Source organism: Hypanus sabinus, chromosome 20, assembly GCF_030144855.1.
Source record: "Hypanus sabinus isolate sHypSab1 chromosome 20, sHypSab1.hap1, whole genome shotgun sequence".
Classification (NCBI taxonomy): domain Eukaryota; kingdom Metazoa; phylum Chordata; class Chondrichthyes; order Myliobatiformes; family Dasyatidae; genus Hypanus; species Hypanus sabinus.
In genome coordinates, this window is record NC_082725.1 from 14182733 (window position 1) to 14206549 (window position 23817).

The window sequence follows — 23817 nt, forward strand, 5'->3', positions numbered from 1 at the left end:
TAAATTTGCAATAAGCTAGCCCTTCACCTCCCTAATTATAATGAACATTCCCTTTGCACTAAACTTGTGCAATGGAGATAATGTGAAGCTCATCTGAGAAAAGAAACCCCATTAATGCCAAAGTCTTAGGCACACACAGTGCTTATATACAAGGTGTATTCACCTCCCTTTAAGTTTATGTTTTATCGTTTTACAACATTGAATCACAGTGGATTTAACTTGGCTTTGTTTTGACACTAATCGAACAGAGAAAGACTTGTTCGTGTCAAAGTGAAAACAGACCTCTGCAAAGTGATCTAAATTAATTACAAATATAAAATACAAATGAATCGATTGCATAAGTATCCTCCCTTTTAATATGACACACCAAACCATCAGTAGTGAAGCCAATTGGTTTTAAAAGTCACAATTAGTTGAATGGAGATCACTGTGTGCAGTCAAAGTTTTTCCAATTGTATGTAGTAAAAACACATCTGTATCTGGAACTGCTGGCAAGTCAGTATTCTGGCAAGAACTGCACCATGAAGACAAAAGTGTACTCCAAGCAACTCCGCAAAAAAGGTTCCTGAAAAGCACAAGTCAGGAGATGGATAGAAGAAAATTTCCAAGTCAGTACAGTTACATCAATCATCAAGAAATGGAAAGAATACGGCACAGCTGTGAATCTGCCTGAAGCAAGCCGTCCTCAAAAACTGAGTGACCGTGCAAGGGGACTTGTGAGGGAGGCCAACAAGAGGTCTGACAACTCTGCAGGAGTGCTGGCTTTAGGCAAAGAGAAAGCCACTGTTTAAAATAACTCACGTGAAATCACGGCTAGTTTGCAAAAAGGCACATGGGAGACTGAGCTCCTATGGTCTGATGAAACCAAAAGTGAAATTTTGGCCATCAGAGTAAACGCTACGCTTGGAGAAAACCAAACACCTTGTGTCATCGAAAACACACCATCCCTATTGTGAAGCATGGTGGTGGCTGCATCATGCTGTGGGAATGCTTCACTACAGCAGGCCCTGGAAGGCATGTGAAGGTAGAGGGTAAAATAAATGCGCAAAATACAGGAAAATCCTGATGCAGTCTGCAAGAGTACTGCGACTGGGAGATTTATTTTCCAGCAAGACAATGACCCCCAAGTATAAAGCCAAATCTACACACTAATTGCTTAAAAGCAGGAGTGGCCAAGTCAAAAGCCTAGTTCACTCAGTCTGCCAGGGTGAGCAGTTTAAGACAAATGGGGAAAAACTGCAGTATCCAGATGTGCAAATCCGATACAGGCTTATCAACAGACTCAAGGCTGTAATTGCTGCCAAAGGTACAAACTAAATATTGACTTGAAGGGAATGAGTAATTATGCAATTATTTTGTGTTTAATAATTGTAATAAATTTAGACCAATTTGTATAGTTTTCACTTTAACACAAAAGTGACTTTTCTCCCTTTCTCTTTGATTTGGCTATGGAACCTCTGGCGATAGCATTTCGAAACTGCCCTGAATTGACTGGGATTTGGAGAGGGGGTATTGAGCATAAAGTTTCTCTCTACGCTGATGACTTATTACTCTTTCTCTCAAATCCGTCTACATCCTTACCTCTAATGTTTTCACTTCTTGACCAGTTTAGCCAGATCTCTGGCTATAAACTTAATTTACATAAGAGTGAACTTCTCCCAATTAATAAAGAAGCACAAGAACTAACATTTCATGATCTCCCTTTTAAAGTAGTCCATAATCAATTTACTTATCTTGGAACTACAGTCACAAGGAAGTTCAAAGATCTCTTTCGTGAAAACTTTGCCAATCTTTCATATGCTATAAAACAGAGTCTGGTACAATGGTCACCTCTATCTATGTCTTTGGTAGGTCGTATTAATGTTGTTAAAATGTATGTTCTCCCCAAATTTTTATACCTATTTCAATCTATCCCAATTTTTATTCCTAAATCTTTTTTTGATTCCTTAGACTCTATTATTTTGTCATATCTGTGGCAGAATAAGCGCGCTAGAATTAATAAAATCCATCTCCAAAAATCTAAAAAAGAGGGTGGCATGGCTTTACCTAACTTTCGCTTATATTATTGGGCAGCTAATATACGTTGTGCTACCTTCTGGTCTTTCTTCCATGGCCAACCTGAATGCCCTAACTGGGTGGCGATGGAGCTGAGCTCCACTAAAGAATTATCTATCTCTGCACTTCTTGGCTCTGCACTCCCTAGTAGTCTGCCCAGATCAATAGCTAATCCTCTTGTTAGACACACTTTGCGTATATGGGCTCAGATCAGGAAATGCTATGGTTTCCAGGGGTTTTCCATTTCCAGCCCTATTGCTCATAATCACCTTTTTTTTACCTACTACATACGATTCAGCATTCCAGGTTTGGTATAGGAAGGGCATTAGACATTTTGAAGATCTTTTCATTGATAATCGCTTCGCTTCTTTTCAGCAGCTCTCTGTTAAGTTCAATCTGCCCAATGCTCATTTTTTCAGATATCTCCAAATCCGACACTTTATTGCTCCTTTAATTCCTAACTTTCCTGAAATGCCTGCGAAAAATGCTATGGACTTATTTCTTTCCATGAATCCACTAGGTAAAGGCTTAATATCAATCATCTGAGATAAACTAGCAGCCTTACGACGGGCCCCCATGGATAAAATCAAAATGGCCTGGGAGCAGGATTTAAATATCTCCTTATCTGAGGAGAGCTGGGATTCAGTTCTCAAATCGGTTAACTCAACCTCTCTTTGTGCTCGCCACTGCCTTTTACAGTTTAAGATTGTTCATAGAGCCCATTTGTCTAAATCTAAACTATCTCGATTCTACCCTAGCGTTAGTCCGCTCTGTGTTAAATGCAAAAGGGGCGTGGCTTCTCTCATCCATATGTACTGGTTCTGTCCTAGCTTGGAGAAATCTGGAAAGATGTCTTCACTATGTTATCGTGTATTCTGAATAAGCACCTAGAACCAAACCCCTTAATTGCTCTGTTCGGTTTTTGGGGCGAGACAGAATTATGTCTGGGTCCGACCAAATGCCGAATATTATCCTTTGCCTCTCTCCTGGCTAGATGCTTGATCCTCCTTAGATGGAGAGATGTTGCCCCGCCCACTCATGCTCAATGGCTTAACGACATTATGGCCTGCTTGGACCTTGAAAAAATTCATTATTCATTTCTTAATTTGGACCTAAAGTTCCATAAGGTCTGGGGACCTTTTCTCGAGTACTTTCATAACCTTCCTCTTAATTCAGGTGCTTTTTTTTTGCTAAATTCTCTTCCTTTGTAGCATATTTTTATTGTATGCTTAATTTTGCACTGTTTTAATGTTCCTAATTGGGATTTGGGGTTTTTAATTTGTAAAATGTCTTGAAAAACTAACAAAAATTTTTTTTTTTAAATTTTAAAAAAAGTGACTTTTCTGTTGATTAGTGTCAAAAAAGCCAAATTAAATCCCCTGTGATTCAATGTTGTAAAACAATAAAACATGAGCACTTCCAAGGGAGTTGAATACTTTTTATGGGTACTGTACATAGCTAGGGTGCCTACAACTTTTGCTCAGTACTGTTGTAGTTTTAAGTATACATTGCACTACTGCCACACAAAAAGAACATTTGTGTGATGATAAACCCGATTCTGATATGGGTCTCTATTGTGGACAGGGTGGGAAGGAGGTAGAAGAGGGAAAATCACTGTTGGGAAAAGGGGAAGAAGAGGGGAGGGAATGGGAAACACCAGAGTGATGTTCTATAACAATCAATAAACCAATTGTTTGGAAACAAATTGCCTTGCCTGAAGTCTCAGAGCTAAGAGTATCTGCACCCGTGCCACCCTCCACTGTTGGCACTCCTTCTCTGCCATATGTCCCACACCCCTCCTGTGGTGCTCTTCCCTCACCATTCCCAACATCCTTTGCTCCAGCCAGATTGACAAACACACCCTCTGCTCCACATTGATAAATACAGTACTGTGCAAAGACACCCTAGCTATATAAAAAGTATTCAACCCCAACCGCCATCAGAAATTTTCATGTTTTATTGCTTTACCACATTAAATGACAGTGGATTTAATTTGCCATTTCTGCTGCTGATCAACAGAAAAAACTGGTTTCAAATTGAAAACAAATTTCTACAAATTGATTTAAAATTATTACAATTATTAAACACAAAATAATTGATTACTTAATTACTTAGCCCCTTCAAGTCAGTGTTTAGTAGGTGCATCTTTGGCAGCAATTACAACCTTGAGTCTGTGTGGATAGGTCTACCAGCTTTGCACATCTGGACACTGCAATTTTTCCCCATTCTTCTTAACAAAACTGCTCAAGTTGTGTCAGACTGCATGGGGATCCCGAATGAACAGTAATTTTCAAGTCCAGCCACACATTTTCAATTGGATTGAGGCCTGGACTCTGACTTAACCACTCAAGGACTATAACTTTGTTGCTTTTAAGCTATTCCTATGAAGTCTGGCTTTATGCTTTAGGGTCATTATCTTGCTGGAAAACAATTCTTCTCCCAACTCACTGTTCTGTTGCGGACTGCATCAGGTTTCCCTCCCATTTTTCCCTGTACTTTGCTGCATTCATTTTACACTCTACCTTCACAAGCCTTCCAGAGCCTGCTGCAGTGAAGCATCCCCCACAGCATCACGCAGCCACCACCATGCTTCATGGTAGGGATGGTGTGTTTTTGATAATGTGCAGTGCTTGGCTTATGCCAAACATAGCATATAGTCTGATGGTCAAAAAGCTCAATTTTTGTTTCATCAGACTGCGGAACCTTCTTCCAGCTGACTTCAGTCTCCCACATGCCTTCTGGCAAACTCCAGCCAAGACTTCATGCGAGTTTTTTACCCCCAATGGCTTTCTCCTTGCCACTCACCCATAAAACTGCAACTGGAGAAACACCTAACAGTTGTTATATGCCTAGGCTCTCCGATCTCAGCCACTTAGCTTATAACACCTCCAGAGTTGTCATAGGTCTCTTAGTAGCTTCTCTCACTAGTCCTCTTCTTGCACAGTACTCAGTTTTTGAGGATAGCCTGCTCTAGGCAAATTTACAGCTGTGCCATATTCTTTCCATTTCTTGATGATTGACTTTACCGTTCTCCAAGGGATATTCAGTGATTGGAAATTTTCTTAAATCCATCTCCTGACTTGCGCCTTTCAATAACTTTTTTGCGGAGTTGCTTGTAGTGTTCTTTTATCTTCATGATGTAGTTTTTGCCAGGATACTGACTCACCAGCAGTTGGACCTTCCAGATACAGGTGTATTTTTACTATAATCAATTGAAACACCTTGACTGACCACAGGTCTCGAAAAACAGATCTCTATTTAACTAATTATGTGACTTCTGAAACCGATTGGTTGCACTGGTGATGATTTGGTGTGTCATACTAAAGGAGATGAATACTTAGGTAATCAATTATTTTGTGCTTTGTATTTGTAATTAATTTAGATCACTTTGTAGAGACCTGTTCTCACTTTGACACAGAAGTCCTTTTCTGTTGATCAGTGTCTAAAAAGCCAAATTAAATCCACTGTAACTCAACGTGGTAAAACAATAAAACATGAAAACTTTGGGGGGGGGGGGGGGGGGAGGGGTAAGAATACTTTTTAAAGGCACTGTATATGTGCCCAAGACATTTGCACAGTACTATACATCCAGGACTTGAACATTTGACAAAACATGAACAAAACACATAAATGTGCTGCCATACAATTAAAACCATCTGGCTCCAAGTTGTACAATTAACATTTGTCAACAAAATGTTGCCTTCATCTTAAACTTAAGAACTTTTTACCTGTAGGAAACTAATAGCCATTAAAATGAGGCTGTAAGAACTAATTCCTCCAGTAAAGACTTCATTCAAATCCCTCTGAAGAAGAAATTGTTTTAAGACCAGTATTAAGTAAGGTAACACTGGGTATCCCTGTGAAGAAAAATAAACATATCTGTGTTAACTTAAAATAAAACAAAAATTGTCAAGGATTAAAGCTAAAAATATCAAAAATGATCCAGAATCAGAAATCTGATCAATTGATTTAAGGTGCCATAAGACATTCAGAACATTATCATGTATATACAAAATTGAAAAGTGTAAGCACCCAAAAATAGAATGTTTGTTACCTGTGATGATAGTATCCAATTTAGTAAGTCAAATATACTAAAGGGAATATACAGGTCAACAAAACAGCTGCATGGAGTAATAGTATTATTGATTGCTTAATGGTCAACTGAGTTGCTGTACCACTGAAATGAGCTTAAATTATATCTCAGTTGGCATATCTTTTACGCCAGAAGTTGGCACACAGCAGTTTCAATAGAAGACTGGGCCCTCATTGACAACATTTGCCTATTATAAGTCATTTCAATAATTTCAAAACAGATTTTTCTTTCTATAATTACATTTTAAGACTAAGAATTCCTTTTTAGGTGAAGCAGCTACAAGTAACCTCCCAGAAAATGCTGGAAATTGGGAAGACGACAGAGACACAGACAAGAATTCAGAAAAATTCCAAACACGAGGGATATGAAAGCACACAAATTGTCAGAGGATGTCTTGATGAACTTCGTGACAAGATCTCCAAAGATGGGGCTAATGGGATAGCTGAAGCATTGGATTTACTTTTCTTAATAATCTTTCTCTTCAATGAAGGATCTATTATACTGAAAAAATATTAAGTACCACTCCTTTGTTCAATCACGGTAGAGAGATGGAAGCATTCAACAAGCCAGTTTACCTTAATGTCTGTCAGACATTAATAACATCACTAACATTTGTCCTGTCAATAAAAGTGATATAGCAAAGTGCTTCGGAATACAAGGAGCAGATAGAAAAAGCTTCATTTGTCATTTAGGCCCATCATATCAAACTAGCTTTCCTTCAACAGATGTTGGATGCAAAATCATAAACACCTAACTCAATCATCAGTTCCACTTCTGGCAGTTAAATAAATGGTTTCAGCTAAGGACAAACTATAGATAAACTGGTTTGTGGAACAGCCTCAACAATTAAGTAATTACATTCAGAACAAATGCAGAAAATAACTGATTGTTAAGGTCAGAGCAGACTTGAAATAAACTATAGTGTTTTATGGGCTTAGCTTTAGATACAAGCTTTCAATATATAGTAAATTATAACACACATTTTATTACACATACACAAATATAAGAGGTTTACAAATGGTGACTGTTTTAAGGGAAATTCACTGAAAACAAAACAGTACATTTTAAGTGCTAGTTTCAAGCAACTCTGCAGTCAGCCTCACGTGGACAAGCCTGTTAACGTGGGAAGAGATTCAACAATTAGATTAAAGGCAAAACAAGGCCTGGCATATTAGGTGAACAGAACACTCAGGTTTTACCAGCTAGTTATTCTTTATCTCTGAAATCTGTGCAAGCCAGACTAGTTTGGTCATAAAAATTAAATATCTTCTGGAAGTTTATATTGTCTTGAGGATGTTGAATGGAAGTCCCACTTCCTCCACTACTTCAGTGAAAGCATTGATGGCTTGGGGTTCAGCCTCTAATTGCATGCAAATGTAAGCATGTTTATTGCAGCTTTAATATTGATATTTGGGTGACACAAATTCTGCAGCAAACTTGCCAAGTTTAAGATCAGTACCATTCTGCAGGACATTTGTTGAAGGTGAAGTACAGCACAGTAATGAGAAAAACTGAAGAAAGTGTGAGACAATGAAGCCGCCTTGCTCAAGACTCATTGTTGGATTATGCACAAATGTCATATTGGAAACATTGAAGGGAAACCAATTTCTATGGGTAGCTGAAATGGAGGTCAACACTCCATAGTGGCACCCAGTTGACTGTGTAAAAGACTTCAGTGAATTTCAGAAAATTCACTTAGTGACTAGAGCTGCTGTCTGACTTTCTTGGAAATGTTGCCTGATTTAAGGCAACCACATTCTGCCGCAGGTTAGTCTGAACCCATACTGCAATTCAGGGAACAGCTCTTCAGTCACTAGAGGCAGCTATTCAGAAGGAACTTGGCCATAACTTCCCTGTGGTAGACAGCAGGAGGGACTTCTCTGTAGTTCCCACAGGTTAAATTGTCTCCTTTCTTGATTATTGCAGTTGTGGCATGAGGTCCCCTGGTGATTCTTCCTTTGTCAAGATTTGGGACAATGAGATAATGGTGAAGAACCTCTATCACAAATCCAAAGTGTTTTAGAACTTCAAAAGGGATCCCATCTAGTCCTGAAAGATCATTTACTTTAATTTGGCATGGAGGTTTAATTTGTAGGTCAGGATAGGTGGCAAGTCTGTTGACTGGAGGATGGAGTCAAAAGGGCTCACAGCAGTGACAGAGTCCTGACTGAAGAGATTTTTAAGTGTTTGGCACAGCAACCATTAACTGCCCCTGTCCTTAGCAAGTTCATCTCCACCATGGCTCTTAGTTGGGTGTGGCCTTGGGTGACTGGGCTCTCAGTGGCTTTAACAGCTCTGATAAATTCATGCATAATTCGGCTGTCAAAATGCTGAGCCTCTTGTGTTTCAGCCACCAATTATGCTTCAGAAGTCTCTGCTGTCCCTTTGTTTTATTTCCTTTGAGGAGCTTCCAATCCAGGAACACTTTGCAGTTAACAAGTTCTTCAGTTTTATGACCATTCTCAACAAATCAAGCCTGGGTGAAGCTCAGAATCAGTTCACAAGAGTCAATTACATTCAGCTTCAGAACAGCTTGTACCATGGGCACCCTGTGGTTCTCATGGTTGCAGGTTTGACAACTATTCTGAAAAGTGATGTCTGAAAACAACTGCTTCTGTAGAGTCCTTGAGAGCTTCAGCATTGATCTACATGTGGTAACCTTTCAGATGATGCCTCTCTTGTCAACAGACTGATGAAGATAACAGAGTGGAGTAGGCAGAGTCAGTTCAGCAGTAATTGATACCTGTCAAATGAACATCTTTGCTGTCCTTCCCGCAGGCAATTTTATAATCTAACTACTGTCTTCCTCCAGTCAGAGATGTTGCACTAAGATCCTGTGCTTGGTGAAGCATCTTATCAGAAGGACTGTTTTGAACTACACTTACACCCCTTCATTACTGATCTTTCATTGCCGGAAGGTATCTTTTCCGCAAAAATTTTCAACCTTTAAGATAATTCAAAAAAATTTTTTTGAGGCATTGTAAGTGTTGATACTTTGATGTACCTGTGTAGTTTTGAACAATAACAATAATAATAATAATAATAAAAAAAAGATTTGAAAAGAAAGATAAAGGTATCTTTTCCAACCCCACATGAAGTTGATCAGGAGGACCAGTTAATTGTCCTCTGGTATACAGAACAGGACATTTCATGATCAAACCTTCTTGAGGCATTAAGCAATAATGGGTTCATTGCAAAATGGGTCAAAATTGTTCATTCTAACAATTTTCCCGAGATGTCACCTAGCTCATCAAGAAGACAGCGTTCTCTTGCAGAAGGTGGTTGTTGTGCCTCACCAGGAGGCAGCAATTCCAAAGTTCCTGGTCAACGACAGCAGAATGATGCTCCTATGAGTCACTACTGGGCCTGTGCATGAGGATCCTAACACTACAGGCCTAGAACTTCATATCATGGAATAAAAAATGCCAGTATACAGTGGCATGCAAACGTTTGGGCATCCCTGGTCAAAATTTCTGTTACTGTGAATAGTTAAGTGAGTAGAAGATGAACTAATCTCCAAAAGTCATAAAGTTAAAGATGAAACATTCTTTTTCAACATTTTAAGCAAGATTAGTGCATTATTTTTGTTTTGGACAATTTTAGAGTGGAAAAAAGGAGAGGAGCACCATGCAAAAGTTTGGGCTCCCCAAGAGATTTGAGCTCTCAGATAACTTTTACCAAGGTCTCTGACCTTAATTAGTTTGTTAGGGCTAAGGCTTGTTCACAATCATTGTTAGGAAAGGCCAGGTGATGCAAATTTCAAAGCTTTATAAATACCCTGACTCCTCAAACCTTGCCCAAACAATCAGCAGCCATGGGCTCCTCTAAGCAGCTGCCTAGCACTCTGAAAATTAAAATAAATGATGCCCACAAAGCAGGAGAAGGCTATAAGAAGATAGCAAAGCATTTTCAGGTAGCCATTTCCTCAGTTCGTAATGAAATTAAGAAATGGTAGTTAATAGGAAAGGTGGAGGTCAAATTGAGGTCTGGAAGACCAAGAGAACTGCTAGAAAGGCAAATCAAAATCCCTGTTTGACTGCAAAAGAATTTCAGGAAGACGTAACAGACTCTGGAGTGGTGGTGCACTGCTCTGCTGTGCAGTGACACCTGCACAAAGATGACCTTCATGGAAAAGTCATCAGAAGAAAATCTTTCCTGCATCCTCACCACAAAATTCAGGATCAGAAGTTTGCAAAGGAACATCTAAACAAGTCTGATGCATTATGGAAACAAGTCCTGTGGACCGAAGTTAAAATAGAACTTTTTGGCTGCAATGAGCAAAGGTATGTTTGGAGAAAAAAGGATGCAGAATTTCATGCACTGTTAAACTGTTAAGCACAGGGGTGGATCAATCGTGCTCTGGGCTTGTGTTGCAGCCAATGGCACGGGGAACATCTCACTGGTAAAAGGAAGAACGAACTCAATTAAATACCAGCAAACTCTGGAAGCAAACATCACACCATCTGTAAAAAAAGCTGAAGATGAAAAGAGGATGGCTTCTACAACAGGATAATGACCCTAAACACACCTCAAAATCCATAATGGACTACCTCAAGAGGCACAAGCTGAAGGTTTTGCCATGGCCCTCAGTTCCTCGACCTAAGCATCATCGAAAATCTGTGGATAGACCTCAAAGGAGTAGTGCATGCAAGTTGGCCCAAGAATCTCACAGAACTAGAAGCCTTTTGTAAGGAAGAATGGGCAAAAATCCCCCTCTTAGACTCTTAGCTGGCTACAGAAAGCATTTACAAGCTGTGATACTTGCCAAAGGGGGTGTTACTAAATACTGACCATGCAGGGTGCTCAAACTTTTGCTTCAGGCCCTTTTTTTTTGTTATTTTGAAACTGTAAAAGATGGAAATTAAAAAAGTAATCTTGCTTAAAATATTTTTTTTTAAATTAAAGAAATGTGTCATCTTTAACTTTATGCCTTTTGGCAATCAGGTCATCGTTTACTTGCTTAGCTATTCACTATAGCAGAAATTTTGACCAGGGGGTGTCCAAACTTTTGCACACCACCTTATGGTTACTCTGAACTTAGGGCAGCTACCACATTTTCTTGAAAGAGCAAGGTTTTAACTGAATGGCAAGAATGGTCCAGAACAAATGGGAGACAAAGTTTTCATGTATCAATATTTACACATTGAGCATCACCATCAGGTACAGACCCATGTGTCATTACTGTCAATCATGTGGGCACACAAACAATATGCAAATTGTTTTACCATTGTCACATGTCCTAACATGCAGTCAAATACAATTGTCATTATTACCTTAATAAAGTCTTTGATAAATTGAGCTGCCTTCACACCAGTTTCAACATTGAAACTGATATCTACTTTGACTTCTGTCTCCTGGTCAGTCAGTTTTATAATTGGCACCTGCAAAATTAAGAACATTTGTTCGAATCATGAAAACACTAAAAGAAATAGTTTTAAAAGTAAAAGCAGACATTCAAGTAACCTACTGTAGCTTTGTCAAGTACTTTAATAGAGTATGGTTCAGCAATGTTCCGTCTTCGCAGCGCTTGCTCTAATAGCTGTAAAGGTGGGTTCTTCCATTTCCCGAAAACTACAAGGTCTATGTCACTGTAAAGTAAGAGAATGAAAAAAAATAACACTAGTAAATTCTAGATAAGAAGAAACTTCTGTAGAGATAAGCCAGCTATAAACCATAAACATATTGCTATAAATTTTATTTAAAAAAAATAACTGGATCATCTTAGAATTTCATCATTTTTATTAAAAAAATTTTACTTAAAACTATCAGAACACTGAACAAATGCGCATACCTTTGCTTTGCTTGCAAGATCAAATAAATCTTTTACAATTAAAGTGACAGCAAAAAGTTATAGCTTTAAATACAAGTTTTAGAAATGTAAATATGCCTGTCATTCGGAGGAGTCCCATGAAATCTTATTTCCACTATTTAAAAAAGTTTTACACTTGCTTTATAAAAAAAAACCTTTCCTTTAATAATATTTTCCGCTCTCTCAAACCTGAGGATCTTTGTCGTTAAATGTTCTTAGCCTGGTATTTTAAATAAAGCCCACATTATTTTCTGCAGCATGTATATAACCTACACATAAAAACAGTTCTGCCTGAGAAAATTAGGAGCCAAATTTGCTCCACCATTCAGTAGGATCAAGGCTGATCTGATAACAATCTTGAATGTGTATTTCCATACTCCTGAAACCATTCACCATTTGCTTGTCAAAATGTACATACTTCTGCCTTAAACATATTCATGAGTCTATACTTCCACCTTTTTCCAAAACTCAAGACAAATAGGTAAGAAAACCTCATTTGTCTTGAATGAGTAACTGCTAGTTCAATATTTTCACATACCAGGAAAGATTCTCCCATTCCATTTATCAATTCCTTTCAGGACCTCACATGCTTCAATGAAATCCACTCTTGCTATTCCACATTCCAGCAACAACTATAGCTTGTTTAGCTTTTCTCATAAGCCAACCCACTCATTTCAAGTGTCTGTTCTGCTAATCTGAACTACATTGCATAAGCATCTAAATTCTTAGATGAAACACAGCATTTCAAATGTGAAGTCACCAATGCCCTATACTTATTCTTCATCTCCTTACTTTAATGTTCATTTGTGAGTGATTTGTATTATCCTCCATAAACTCATTTTACCACCTCAGATTATTCCTCAGTTCTGTAGTCAAGTGAACAGGTCATTGGCACATGATCTATTGTTGAACTACTATGTACACTTTATACAAGCAGCCAGACTTAAACTTACTCCTGAACTTCATTTTATGAAGGCATTACTAGAAAATGAGCTCAATAGAACTCAGTTTCACATTGCTACATATGAATGCAAGATTTACTGTCTCATCCTTCTTGCTGAAAAACCAAATTCAAATCAATATGCCAATGTTAATCACATGTGTATCAGTACACCCCAATTGAACAAAGGAAACTTACAGCTTCAAGATAAACTAATTTCAGAAGTATAAAAGCTAAGGCAATGCATTTTAAAGTTAGTTAGACAGCATGGAAACAGACTCAGGACTAGCTCAGGTGGACAGCATGAATGAGTTGACCCAATTTTAGTATGACTGTGCAATTTATTTCTTTTACTTCTTACGTTGCACGCATAATATATAATCACATCTTTAGTAAATACATTTTAAGTAAACACTTTATAAGCTGAGTGAAAATGACAGGAGAAATTAAAGTACAATACATCATATGACAATATCCACAATAAATCATTAAATAGTGTTTAAACAACCCTGTAATTACCAGCTGTGGTTCAGAAGAAAGTCAATCCTTCTTTCCCATACAGGCGTGATAGTACTCAACTCTGAGGTACACTTTAACACCAAACTGCACTATCAGATGGCAAGTTTAAAAGTGAAACCCACCACCAAGCAAAGGAAAGGGATGCCCTTGATTCCCTTGGTGATCTTGCCAGCATCACTAATATTTAACTCTTAACATCACTAAAGTTACTTGGTCATGGGCTTGTCATGCACAAAACTGCTGCTTTATAACAGAGACCATGCTTCATAATACAAGGACTTTATTGGTTTTGAAAAGATTTTGGGATGTTCTGAGATAGTCAGTTATGAAAAATATTTTATAAATACAGGGCACTTCTTTAACCTTGGTATTAAATAAGTTATGTTAAAACAAAGCAATAGAAAACATGTTACAAAACCACTTGCTATAATAGATTTTTTTAAATTGCATACCTGGTTGGGAGATAGAGACCTGTACTGAAACTTCCAAAAATCTGAACCTGGAGAAGAGACATGCATGCATCAATTTAAAATTACTTTTCATTCCCTGCAATAAATTACTACAAAGTTTTTCATTATAATTTGCTTCATTATTATAGAATGTACAATGCCCAAATTGTTTGATTTTTGACTAGTTATTTTAAAAGGGAACATTAATCATTTTATCAAAACAATATTGTAGGTACTAAACAAAAAACTTCTCGAAATTAGCATACATTGTTATATTGATCAAAAAACACATTTAACTTCAGTTTAATTTCTTAAAGTAGTGCAGCTCTCCAAATGATTATAACTGATAAAGCAGGGGGTAACTTCTGTCAATAAACAAATTTGCATTCTCCTGAAAAATGCTCACCAACAGATGAAAGCAAGCTTAAACAAACAATGAAGCAATGAAGAAAGCAGTCAAGTTAGTAAGCCACAGAGAAAACTGCCAGCACATAGCAATCAATGGTGTATCATAATATCCTTCAAGTATTAAAAACTTAACTGCATGAACAGTAAGGTAAGCAAAATTAAGGTTCTGCCCTATAAGAAAGTCTCGTCAATTAAAAATTGAGATTATGTTCCAATTTTATTTGTGGTTTTAAACAGTAATAATTTACAAGATTAACATTTTGAAATAGTTAATAATTAAATAATTTAACCGTTTAAACATTGCTTTTGACAGTTTTGCCTACAGATTATGCCAAGTTTTTGTGGCTTATCTGCCTGCCAAAATAGATTTCCAACATATTTGCAGATGGGGGCTTGTTCTACCACCCGAGCCCAACAATAAGAGGCTTTGAAAAGGAAGACACGTGTGAACAGCAATGAATTGGTGGTGAGCTATCAGCTTGCCAGGGACCAAAGAAATCTGGACAAAATTCATTTTTTTGACAATTGTAATTTATACATTTAGAAAAAAAAATGGTAGTGTTAACCACAGATATCTACTATTTTCTAACAATGACAGCTCCTGATACATGAATTTACAAACAAAAAATGTTTTTCAATTTTACATCCCTCAAAATCCCTAGAAAATTACTTAGTTTAAAGATACAGCATTTTCTCTTCAGTTTATTGCTTGGGATCATTTGGATAAGCTACAAATCAAGAAATCAATCTAACGTATTTGCAATGTAATGTTTTCAGCAATCTCAATACAAGAATATCAAACAATTTATTTTGATGCCTTAACTATATATACTCAATTCAGGCATCTCTGCACACATAGGTATTTAAACCAGGTACACCGAAAATGTTGGGTTAGATTCAATACAGATCTTTTTTTCCTATTCAAGACCAGATTTCTATTTGTCAATAAGAATACCTTTTTAAATTAAATCTCTTATAAATTTGGAACTCCCCTCAAGTAATTAAGAAAAATGTTAATAAATTCAGTGACAAGTAGTGCCATATACGGTAATACTCACATCAGCTGAAGGCCAGAGCTCCTTGATAACAGATTCTATTCGTTTTACTACTTCTTTACGCATGGCCTCCTCTTCAGGGCGTGGTGACATGAAATTGTAGAAGTCTAAGACTTCTTCATGAAGTCTAAAAATGAAGCAAAATTAACTTAGCATTCCATATCCAACCTGTCTAGTACCTTTCATTTCAACTTTACAAAGCTTTTCATTATATTATAAATAACTTTCTCTACACTAAGTAAAATTCCAGTTTGACTACAAAACAATCTTCAATGAATATCCCTTACTTAGGGAGTTACGAGTTTTGCTTAACCAGACTGAAAAATTCCAACCATTTCCAAAACTTTTGGGAACAACGTCATATTTTTAATTACTTGAACGGTAATTTGCCACACAAATTACACACTTCTGTCACAGCAGTATTGCAGCAAGTAGATTAGCATTTTCTAAGCTGGTTAACAATCACAAACCAAGTCCTCTGTTTAGCATACTGAAAGGTTTGACAACTTCAAACAGTACAATTTTTATTTGTTATCTGCTCATGAAGAAACAGTCTCAATAATTCCCACCATTTCCAGTTTCAACTTTAGCGCTAGAACAATTTTTTTAAAAAAAAACACATTGCTGTTTTACCAACATCCCCCCCCCCCCCACCACCCCTGGCCCGGTTTACTATGTACCTGTTTGACATCCTTTATTCATTTTTGTTTGTATTGCTAGAGTGCTTCCTTTCTCTGGGCCATCAACTTGTATAATTTCCAAGCAATGTAGATGAAACTCTACTGCAACCCTTGTTGATGCTACAGTGCAACACCTTTCGAATCCCTTTTTTCCTTTTAAACAAAACAAGTATCTAAAACAAACACCATCTAACTTTACTGTTCACTTTCTCACCTAGTACACAGAGGATGAACCAGGTAAGGAAATTATCAAAAATGTAAAGCTGCAAAAAATTAAGTAACATTCACATTTACTAGCATCCAAACATGACGAGGATGACAGCGGAGCAGAGATAGCCGAAGTTTCTGAGAATAGTTCACAAGGTGCAGGATAGATATGTTTCACAAAGGAAGAAGTTCTCAAATGGCGGGGTAAGCAACCATGGCTGACAAAGGAAGTTAAGGATTGCATAAAAGCAAAGGGCATGTAAAGTAGCAAAAGTGAGTGTGAAGTTGGATGATTTGGGAAGCTTTTAAACTCCAACAAAAGGCAACTAAAAGGCTAAAGGGAAAATATTAAATATGAAGGCAAACTAGCCAATAATAGAAAGCAAGGTACTGAAAGATTTCTGTTATATAAAGAATAAAATGGAGGCGAGAATTGATATTGAACAACGGGAAATGATACTGGTGAGGTAGTAATAGGGGACAAAGAAAAAGCAGCTGAACTTCATGGCTACTTTTCATCTATTCTTCACTGTGGCAGAGACTAGAAGTGTGTCAGAGGTCCATGAGTGTCAGGAAGCAAGAGCGAGTGCCATTGCTATTACAAAGGCTAAGCAAACTGAAAGGCCTTAAGGTGGATGAGTCACCTGGTTCAGATGGATTACATCTCAGAGCTCTGAAAGAGGTTGCTGAAGAGATAACAGATACATTGGTCATGATCTTTCAAGAATAACCTGATTCTGGCATGGCCCTGGAGGACTGGAAGATTGCATATGTCACTACACTCTAAGGAAGGAAAGCAAAAGAAAAGAAATTATAGGCCACTCAGCCTATCCTCAGAGGTTGGGAAAATGTTGGGAGTCTTTTAAGGATGAAGTTTCAAGGTACTTGGAAACTAGATGATAAAATAAGTCAAAGTCAGCATGGTTTCTGTAAAGAGAAATCTTGCCTAACAGAAATCTGTTAGAGTTCTTCAAGGAAGTAACAAGTAGGGTGAACAAAGGAGAGGCAGTTGATGTCATTTACTTGAATTTTCAGAAGGCACTTGTCACACGAGGCTGCTTAACAACATAAAATCCTATAGCGTTACAGGAAAGATACTGCCATGGATAAAGGAATAGCCTACAGGCAGGAGGCAGCAAGTGGAATAAAAGGGGCCTTTTCTGATTGGCTGCCAGTGACTAGTGGCATTCCTCAGGAGTCAATATTGGGACCGCTACTTTTCACACTGTTTGTCAATGATTTGGATAATGGAATTGACGGATTTGTGGCAAAAAGTTTGTAGATGATACAAAGATAGGTGGAGGTGTAGGTAGTGCTAAGGAAGCAAACAATTGCAGCAGGACTTCGACAAAGGGCAAAAAACAATGGAAGATGGAATAGTGTTGGGATATGTATGATAATAAATTTTGGTAAAAGGAACAATAGGGCAGACTATTATCAAAATGGGGAGAACATCCAAACATCAGAGGTGCAGCTAGACTTAGGAGTCCTCATGCACCAGAAGCTTACTTTACAGGGTGAGCCTCTGGTAAAGGCAGCAAATGCACTTCTGGCATTTATTTCAAGGGGAATATAAAAGCAGGGAAATATTGCTGAGTCAAGTCACGCTTGGAGTATTGTCAACAGTTTTGGGCCCATATCTCAGAAAAGATGTGTTGTCATTAAACAGAGTCCAGAGGAGGTTCACAAGAATGATTCCAGGAATGAAGGGGTTAACATGTGAGAAGCATTTGGCAGCTTTAGGCTTGTACTCACTGGAATTTAGAAGAATGTGTGGAGATCTCATTGAAACCTACTGAACATTGAAAGGACTAGATAGGGTGGATGTAGAGAGGATGTTTTCTATGGTAAGAGCATATTTAAAGCAAAGGTTGATCATTTCCTGATCAGTCAGGGTGTCAAAGAAAATGGTGAGAAGGCAGGTGTATGGGGTTGAGTGGGATCTGGGATCAGCCATGATGGAATGGCCGAATCCTGCTCCTATGTCTTATGGTCTTAAATCTACTGTTTTAAGTGTTGAAATGTCAGAATCAGAATAAGGTTTTGTTTAAAAAAAATTAAAAGGCAGCAATTTTTAAATCAAGTGTCAATTGTTTAGAGCATAAATTTTAGTGTGAATACTGCTATAAAAGCCAAATGGCACGGAACAATTAAAGGATTTTATCTGAAACATAGTCATTCAAGTACATTCTCCTAGGGGAAGAAATTGCAAGCAAAACATGCCTCAACTGTGAAACTCAAACACATTTTCCCTACTTTATCTTAGCAGCTAGTACAGAAATTCCAATTACATCTCAAAAGGCAAGCTGTCAAGTTATAGCAATCTTATATCTGTTATACCTGATTAACATGGAGTGTAGTTGTAATTAGAATAGATACATGGTTGTCAAAATTCATCCCATTCTTGGAATGGATCATCAGAAAACATTGAGTGTTTCTTTCCCCATAGGTACAGTTTGACCCAAGTACTTTCAACGTTTTATTAATACAAATTGGAAAACACACTTATAAGTAGTGTGAGAAAATAATAAATATTGAACGACACCAAATTCCACCTAGTGTGATTAAAATTATTCAAGGGATATAGGCTTCACAAACTGAACTGGCATTTAATTGCCCAACCCCAGACTCTGTTGAAAAAAGTGGCAAGATGCTTTCTTCAAACTCTAGTCTTTCATGCATGGGTCTGTCCATGATGCTCTTAGGACAAGAGATTCCGTATTATGACCCAGAGATGCAAGACTGGTGATACGTTTCCAAGACGTCATGGAAGTCAGGTATTTCCACTGAAGAATATCTATAAGCAATTAAGTAACAAATCAAGAAAATCCATGCCTATGGAAGATTGAGATTTTGATAAATAGTGGGAAAACTATTCTTTGCTCTATAATCACACTTCAATTTAGATGCCACTGTATTTGTACACACGTTAAAATAAAATCACATACAGTCCTCAAAATAACTCATTGTTTAATGTACTCAGAGCCAAGATAACTGAGATAGACTTGCCAGATGGCTACTTTCTAGAATTTATATTGATCCTGGCAGAGGTTTTCCCCCAAATTTGAAAAGGCTACTGTGCTTCTGATGCTGTCCCCATTTTACAATGGACTATAGCCAACTGGAAACATTTCAGAGTCACAAGTCACAAAAACAATGGCTAATTCAGGAACACACTTTCAACATTACATCTCAGATTGGTTGGGGTTCATAGTCCTTATCTTGTTCACTCAAGCACTCATACCATGTACGGTGAATTCCACTGGCCTCAGGGTTCTTGTTCCAGCACTTTGGAATAAAAAATGGTTGTATACTGAGCCAGGTCTCTGACAACACCTGCTAGATTTCTGATAACTGAGAATGAGGTTGAGTTATGGGAGGTACGATCAGCCCTCCTTATCTGCAGGTTCCGCATGCATATATTCAACCAACACAGATCAGGAAAACCCAGAAGTTCACTCTCCAGCACCTGTTGTTTGAGCATGTACAGACATTTTTTTCTTGTCATTATTCCCTAAACAATGCAGTACAACTTTCTACATAGCATTTACATTGTATTAGGTATAAATAATCTAGAGATGATTTAAAGTACAGATTTCCCCCGCTATCCATTCCTATGAAACAGTTTGTAAGCCGAAATGCCGTAAAGCGAAGAAGCAATTACCATTAACTTGTACGGGGAAAATTTTTGAGCGTTCCCAGACCCAAAAAATAACCTACCAAATAACACAAACATGTAGTAAAAGCAGGAATGATATGATAAATATACAGTCTATATAAAGTAGAAATACTGTATGTACGGTATAGTTTCACTTATCAGAATGGGGAAGACAGTGAGCCAAAATCAATTTGAAGATGGGGAAAAAAAAAAAAAAAAATCGGCACCTGCACGCATGCGCACACAAGGCTTCACGGTCATGGTAGTCTTTCTCAGGGTAAACACACATATAAAGTGGGCGTCTTTTTTTTGTAAAAGCGAAAATCCCCTTTGGTTAGCGAAAACAGGTACTAATGTAGGTCTTTCGTAACAGCGAGCTGTCGTAAAGTGAACATTTGAAAAATGGGGGCCACCTGTATACGAGAGGATGTGCGTAGGTTACCGCGGATCAGGATTGGGAAAAATCCCGAAAGTTCTCTTACAAGTTAAGTCGGAACAGGTACTTTGGGTATTTTGTAGTGTCAGTTAGTCAAACGTTTGTCTTAGTATATAGTATATATTTTACCTTTCTATGCAGATAAAACGCTTAAGAAATGTATGTATTTCAATAATTAAACCGCTGCATTGCATAGTAATAATTGTAGTTTTCACTAGGGCAGGGCCTTTCTCACTTTATCCTTTAAAATTGTTTCAATCGTTCACCAACTGTAGCCTAACGCTTTTCCAATGACCGATGGTGTTTCACCTCTTTCCGATCGCTTTATTATTTCCAATTGTGATTATTTTCGTGAACAGAAACACTGCAGATTCAGAGCTCCACCGAGTCCTAAAGTCCACCACACTGAGAGAGGTTATATAAGGGACTCGAGCATCCACTTTTTTTTTGTATCCACGGGGGGTTCTGGAATCAATCCCCCGCAGATAAGGAGGGCCGACTGATGCATTCATCTATCTCTCTACACAATGAGTTCTTCAATTATTCATCACTATTCATGGTTGGATGTGGCAGAATCGCAAAAGCTTTATTTTTTTTTTGTGGAATTCTGTATCACTTCACGATCTAAATTTGTTGTAAATTTTTGTAAACACAGATCTATAATTTCACCATTTGATCTCATTTTAGGTACACCTGTGAGTTCCCTGCAATGCTTTCACTATACTTGTTGAATGAGGATAAGTTCCTCAGGTTTTTGCTATGAATAAGCTGTACACCACCATGCGAGTACATGTGCATGGCGGTTTATCCCTTACTCAAATTCATTCCCTTGTACACTTTGCCTAAAATATCAGTCTAAATTAATCGTGAAGTTTTAAAAAGTCAAATTTTATTTACACATTCAAAAATTTTCAACTGTTCATTCACTTTTCAGCGCAATTGATCCTTTATTACCACATGGCTACATTACTTATTCTGTCACTTAAATTTTTAAACAAGCACATACTCCATCCCTATTCCTTCCTCGCCAACTACTCTAATGGCATTCAGATGTTTAAATCTTACTCATTCTTCTGTGAACACATAAATTGCTTTATTATTGCTACATGTATCAAATCCATGGTTCTAAGGTTGTCAAGCTGAGGAATGATAGAGGGAACAAGCTCCCACTACCTAAAAGTGCTCCTCATGGCTTGTGCATCAAATAGCCTCTGACAACCAAGTCCAACTCCTGGCCTTCTCGTGTGGCTCAGCCTCTAAGCCCAGTGGAACTGTTTCTTCTGACAGGAGAAAGAGCGAAGGCAGGTCCTGTTGCCAAAAAACCAGTGCTTCAGGTAGATGGAGCTTGTCAACCTAGGAAGGCAGTCCATTTAAGAGAGGGAAAACTCTTTTTCAAGCCTCCGCTGCTTTGCTGCTATACCCACTTATGGGAAAGGCTTCAGGAGTAAACCCTGAGGACAAATCCGGAGCTGGAGTCCCTAAGGCCGTTGTTGTCGATGTTGTCTTCAACCTCGCTCTGGCAACTCCTGTGACGTCACTGGTGCCAAGCTGTATCAGCCCTTGCCCTTCCTTTGGACAATATTGGTGGTATGAAGAGAGGAGACTTGCTGCTTGGGCAACTGCCAGTCTTTCATACAACTTTGCCCAGGCCTGTGCCCTGGAGAGGCTGCAAGACTAACAGATGCCATCCTATTCTACATATCAAATCTCAATGGCTCTCCACACGGCTTTAGACCACCTGGACAACATAAACACCTACATCAGGATGCTGTTCATCAACTACAGCTTAGTATTTAATACCATCATTCCCACAATCCTGATTGAGAAGTTGCAGAACCTGGGCCTCTGTACCTCCCTCTGTAATTGGATCTTCGACTTCCTAACTGGAAGACCACAGTCCGTGTGGATTGTTGATAACATCTCCTCACTGACAATCAACACTGGTGCACCTCAGGGGTGTGTGCTTAGCCCACTGCTCTACTCTCTATATACACATGACAGAGTGGTTAGGCATAGCTCAAATACCATCCATAAATTTGCTGATGATACGACCATTGTTAGTAGAGTCTCAGGTGGTGACGAGAGGGCATACAGGAGTGAGATATCCCAATTAGTGGAATGGTGCCACAGCAGCAACCTGGCATCCAACATCAGTAAGACGAAAGAGCTGATTGTGGATGTCAGGAAGGGTAAAACAAAGGAACACATACCAATCCTCACAGAGGGATCAGAAGTGGAGAGTGAGCAGCTTCAAGTTCCTGGGTGTCAAGATTTCTGAGGATCTAACCTGGTCCCAACATATCGATGTATAACCATATATCAATCACAGCACAGAAACAGGCCATTTCGGCCCTCCTAGTCTATGCCGAACTCTTAATCTCACCTAGTCCCACTTACCTGCACTCAGCCCATAACCCTCCACTCCTTTCCTGTCCATATACCTATCAGTTAGTTATAGTAGTATATGTAGTTATAAAGAAGGCAAGACAGTGGTTATACTTCATTAGGAGTTTGAAGAGATTTGGTGCATTAACCAATACACCCAAAAATTTCTATAGTTGTACCGTAGAGAGCTTTCTGACAGGCTGCATCAGTGTCTGGTATGGAGGAGTTACTGCACAGGACTGAAAGAAACTGCAGAAGGTTGTAAACTTAGTCAGCTCCATCTTAAGCACTAGCCTACAAAGTACCCAAGACATCTTTAGGGAGCAATGTTGCAGAAAGGCAGCGTCCATTATTAAGGACCTCCATCACTCAGGGCAAGCCCTCTTCTCATTGTTACCATCAGGTAGGAGACACAGGAAGCCTGAAGACACACACTCAGCAATTCAGGAACAGCTTCTTCCCCTCTGCCATTCGATTCCTAAATGGATATTGAAGCTTAGGACACTACCTCACTCTTTTTTAAATATACAGTGTTTCTGCTTTTGCATTTTTTAAAATCTATTCAGTATACATAATTTACTTGTTTATTTATTATGATTAGGTTTTATTTTATTTATTATTAATTTTCTCTCTGCTAGATTATGTATTGCATTGAACTGCTGCTGCTAAGTTAACAAATTTCATGTCACATGCTGGTGATAATAAACTTGATTCTGATTCTTATCTTGCATATTGTACATGCAGACCACTTCATTTCAACAGTGTATTGAGGTAGTGCAAGGTAAAATAACGGAGTGCAGATAGAATGTGTTACAGTTAGAGAAAGTTCTGTACACAAATAAGGTACAAGCCGTAACAAGGTAGACTGCAAAGTCAGATGTGCATCCTATTGTACCATTCAATAGTCTTTTCACAGTCAGATGGAAAATGTCCTGGCACTTTGAGCCTTCTGTATCTTCGGCCCGATGTATGTCTGGGATGGGTGGGGTCTCTGATTTATGATGGCTGCTTTAGTAAGGCAGCAAGAAATGTAGATAGAATCCATGGAAGGGAGGTTGGTTTCTGTGATGGGCTAAGCTGCATCCGTAATTCCATAGTTTCTTGTAAGGCAGAGCTGTAGTCA

The 23817-nt window shown here is 38.3% G+C and overlaps 1 protein-coding gene across 2 annotated transcripts in view; it reads right to left on the reverse strand.

Moving 5' to 3' along the window:
• The window catches only part of tent4a (terminal nucleotidyltransferase 4A), a 78329-nt gene that overhangs the window by 21289 nt on the left and 33223 nt on the right, over positions 1 to 23817 (reverse strand). For both annotated transcript variants that reach the window (XM_059945126.1, XM_059945125.1), the window contains exons 2-6: positions 15332 to 15455; positions 13869 to 13915; positions 11616 to 11736; positions 11422 to 11529; positions 5784 to 5912 (exon numbers count right to left, since the gene is read on the reverse strand). In XM_059945126.1, coding sequence (XP_059801109.1) covers positions 5784 to 5912; positions 11422 to 11529; positions 11616 to 11736; positions 13869 to 13915; positions 15332 to 15455 — 529 coding nt within the window. The remainder of the gene's footprint in view (positions 1 to 5783; positions 5913 to 11421; positions 11530 to 11615; positions 11737 to 13868; positions 13916 to 15331; positions 15456 to 23817) is intronic.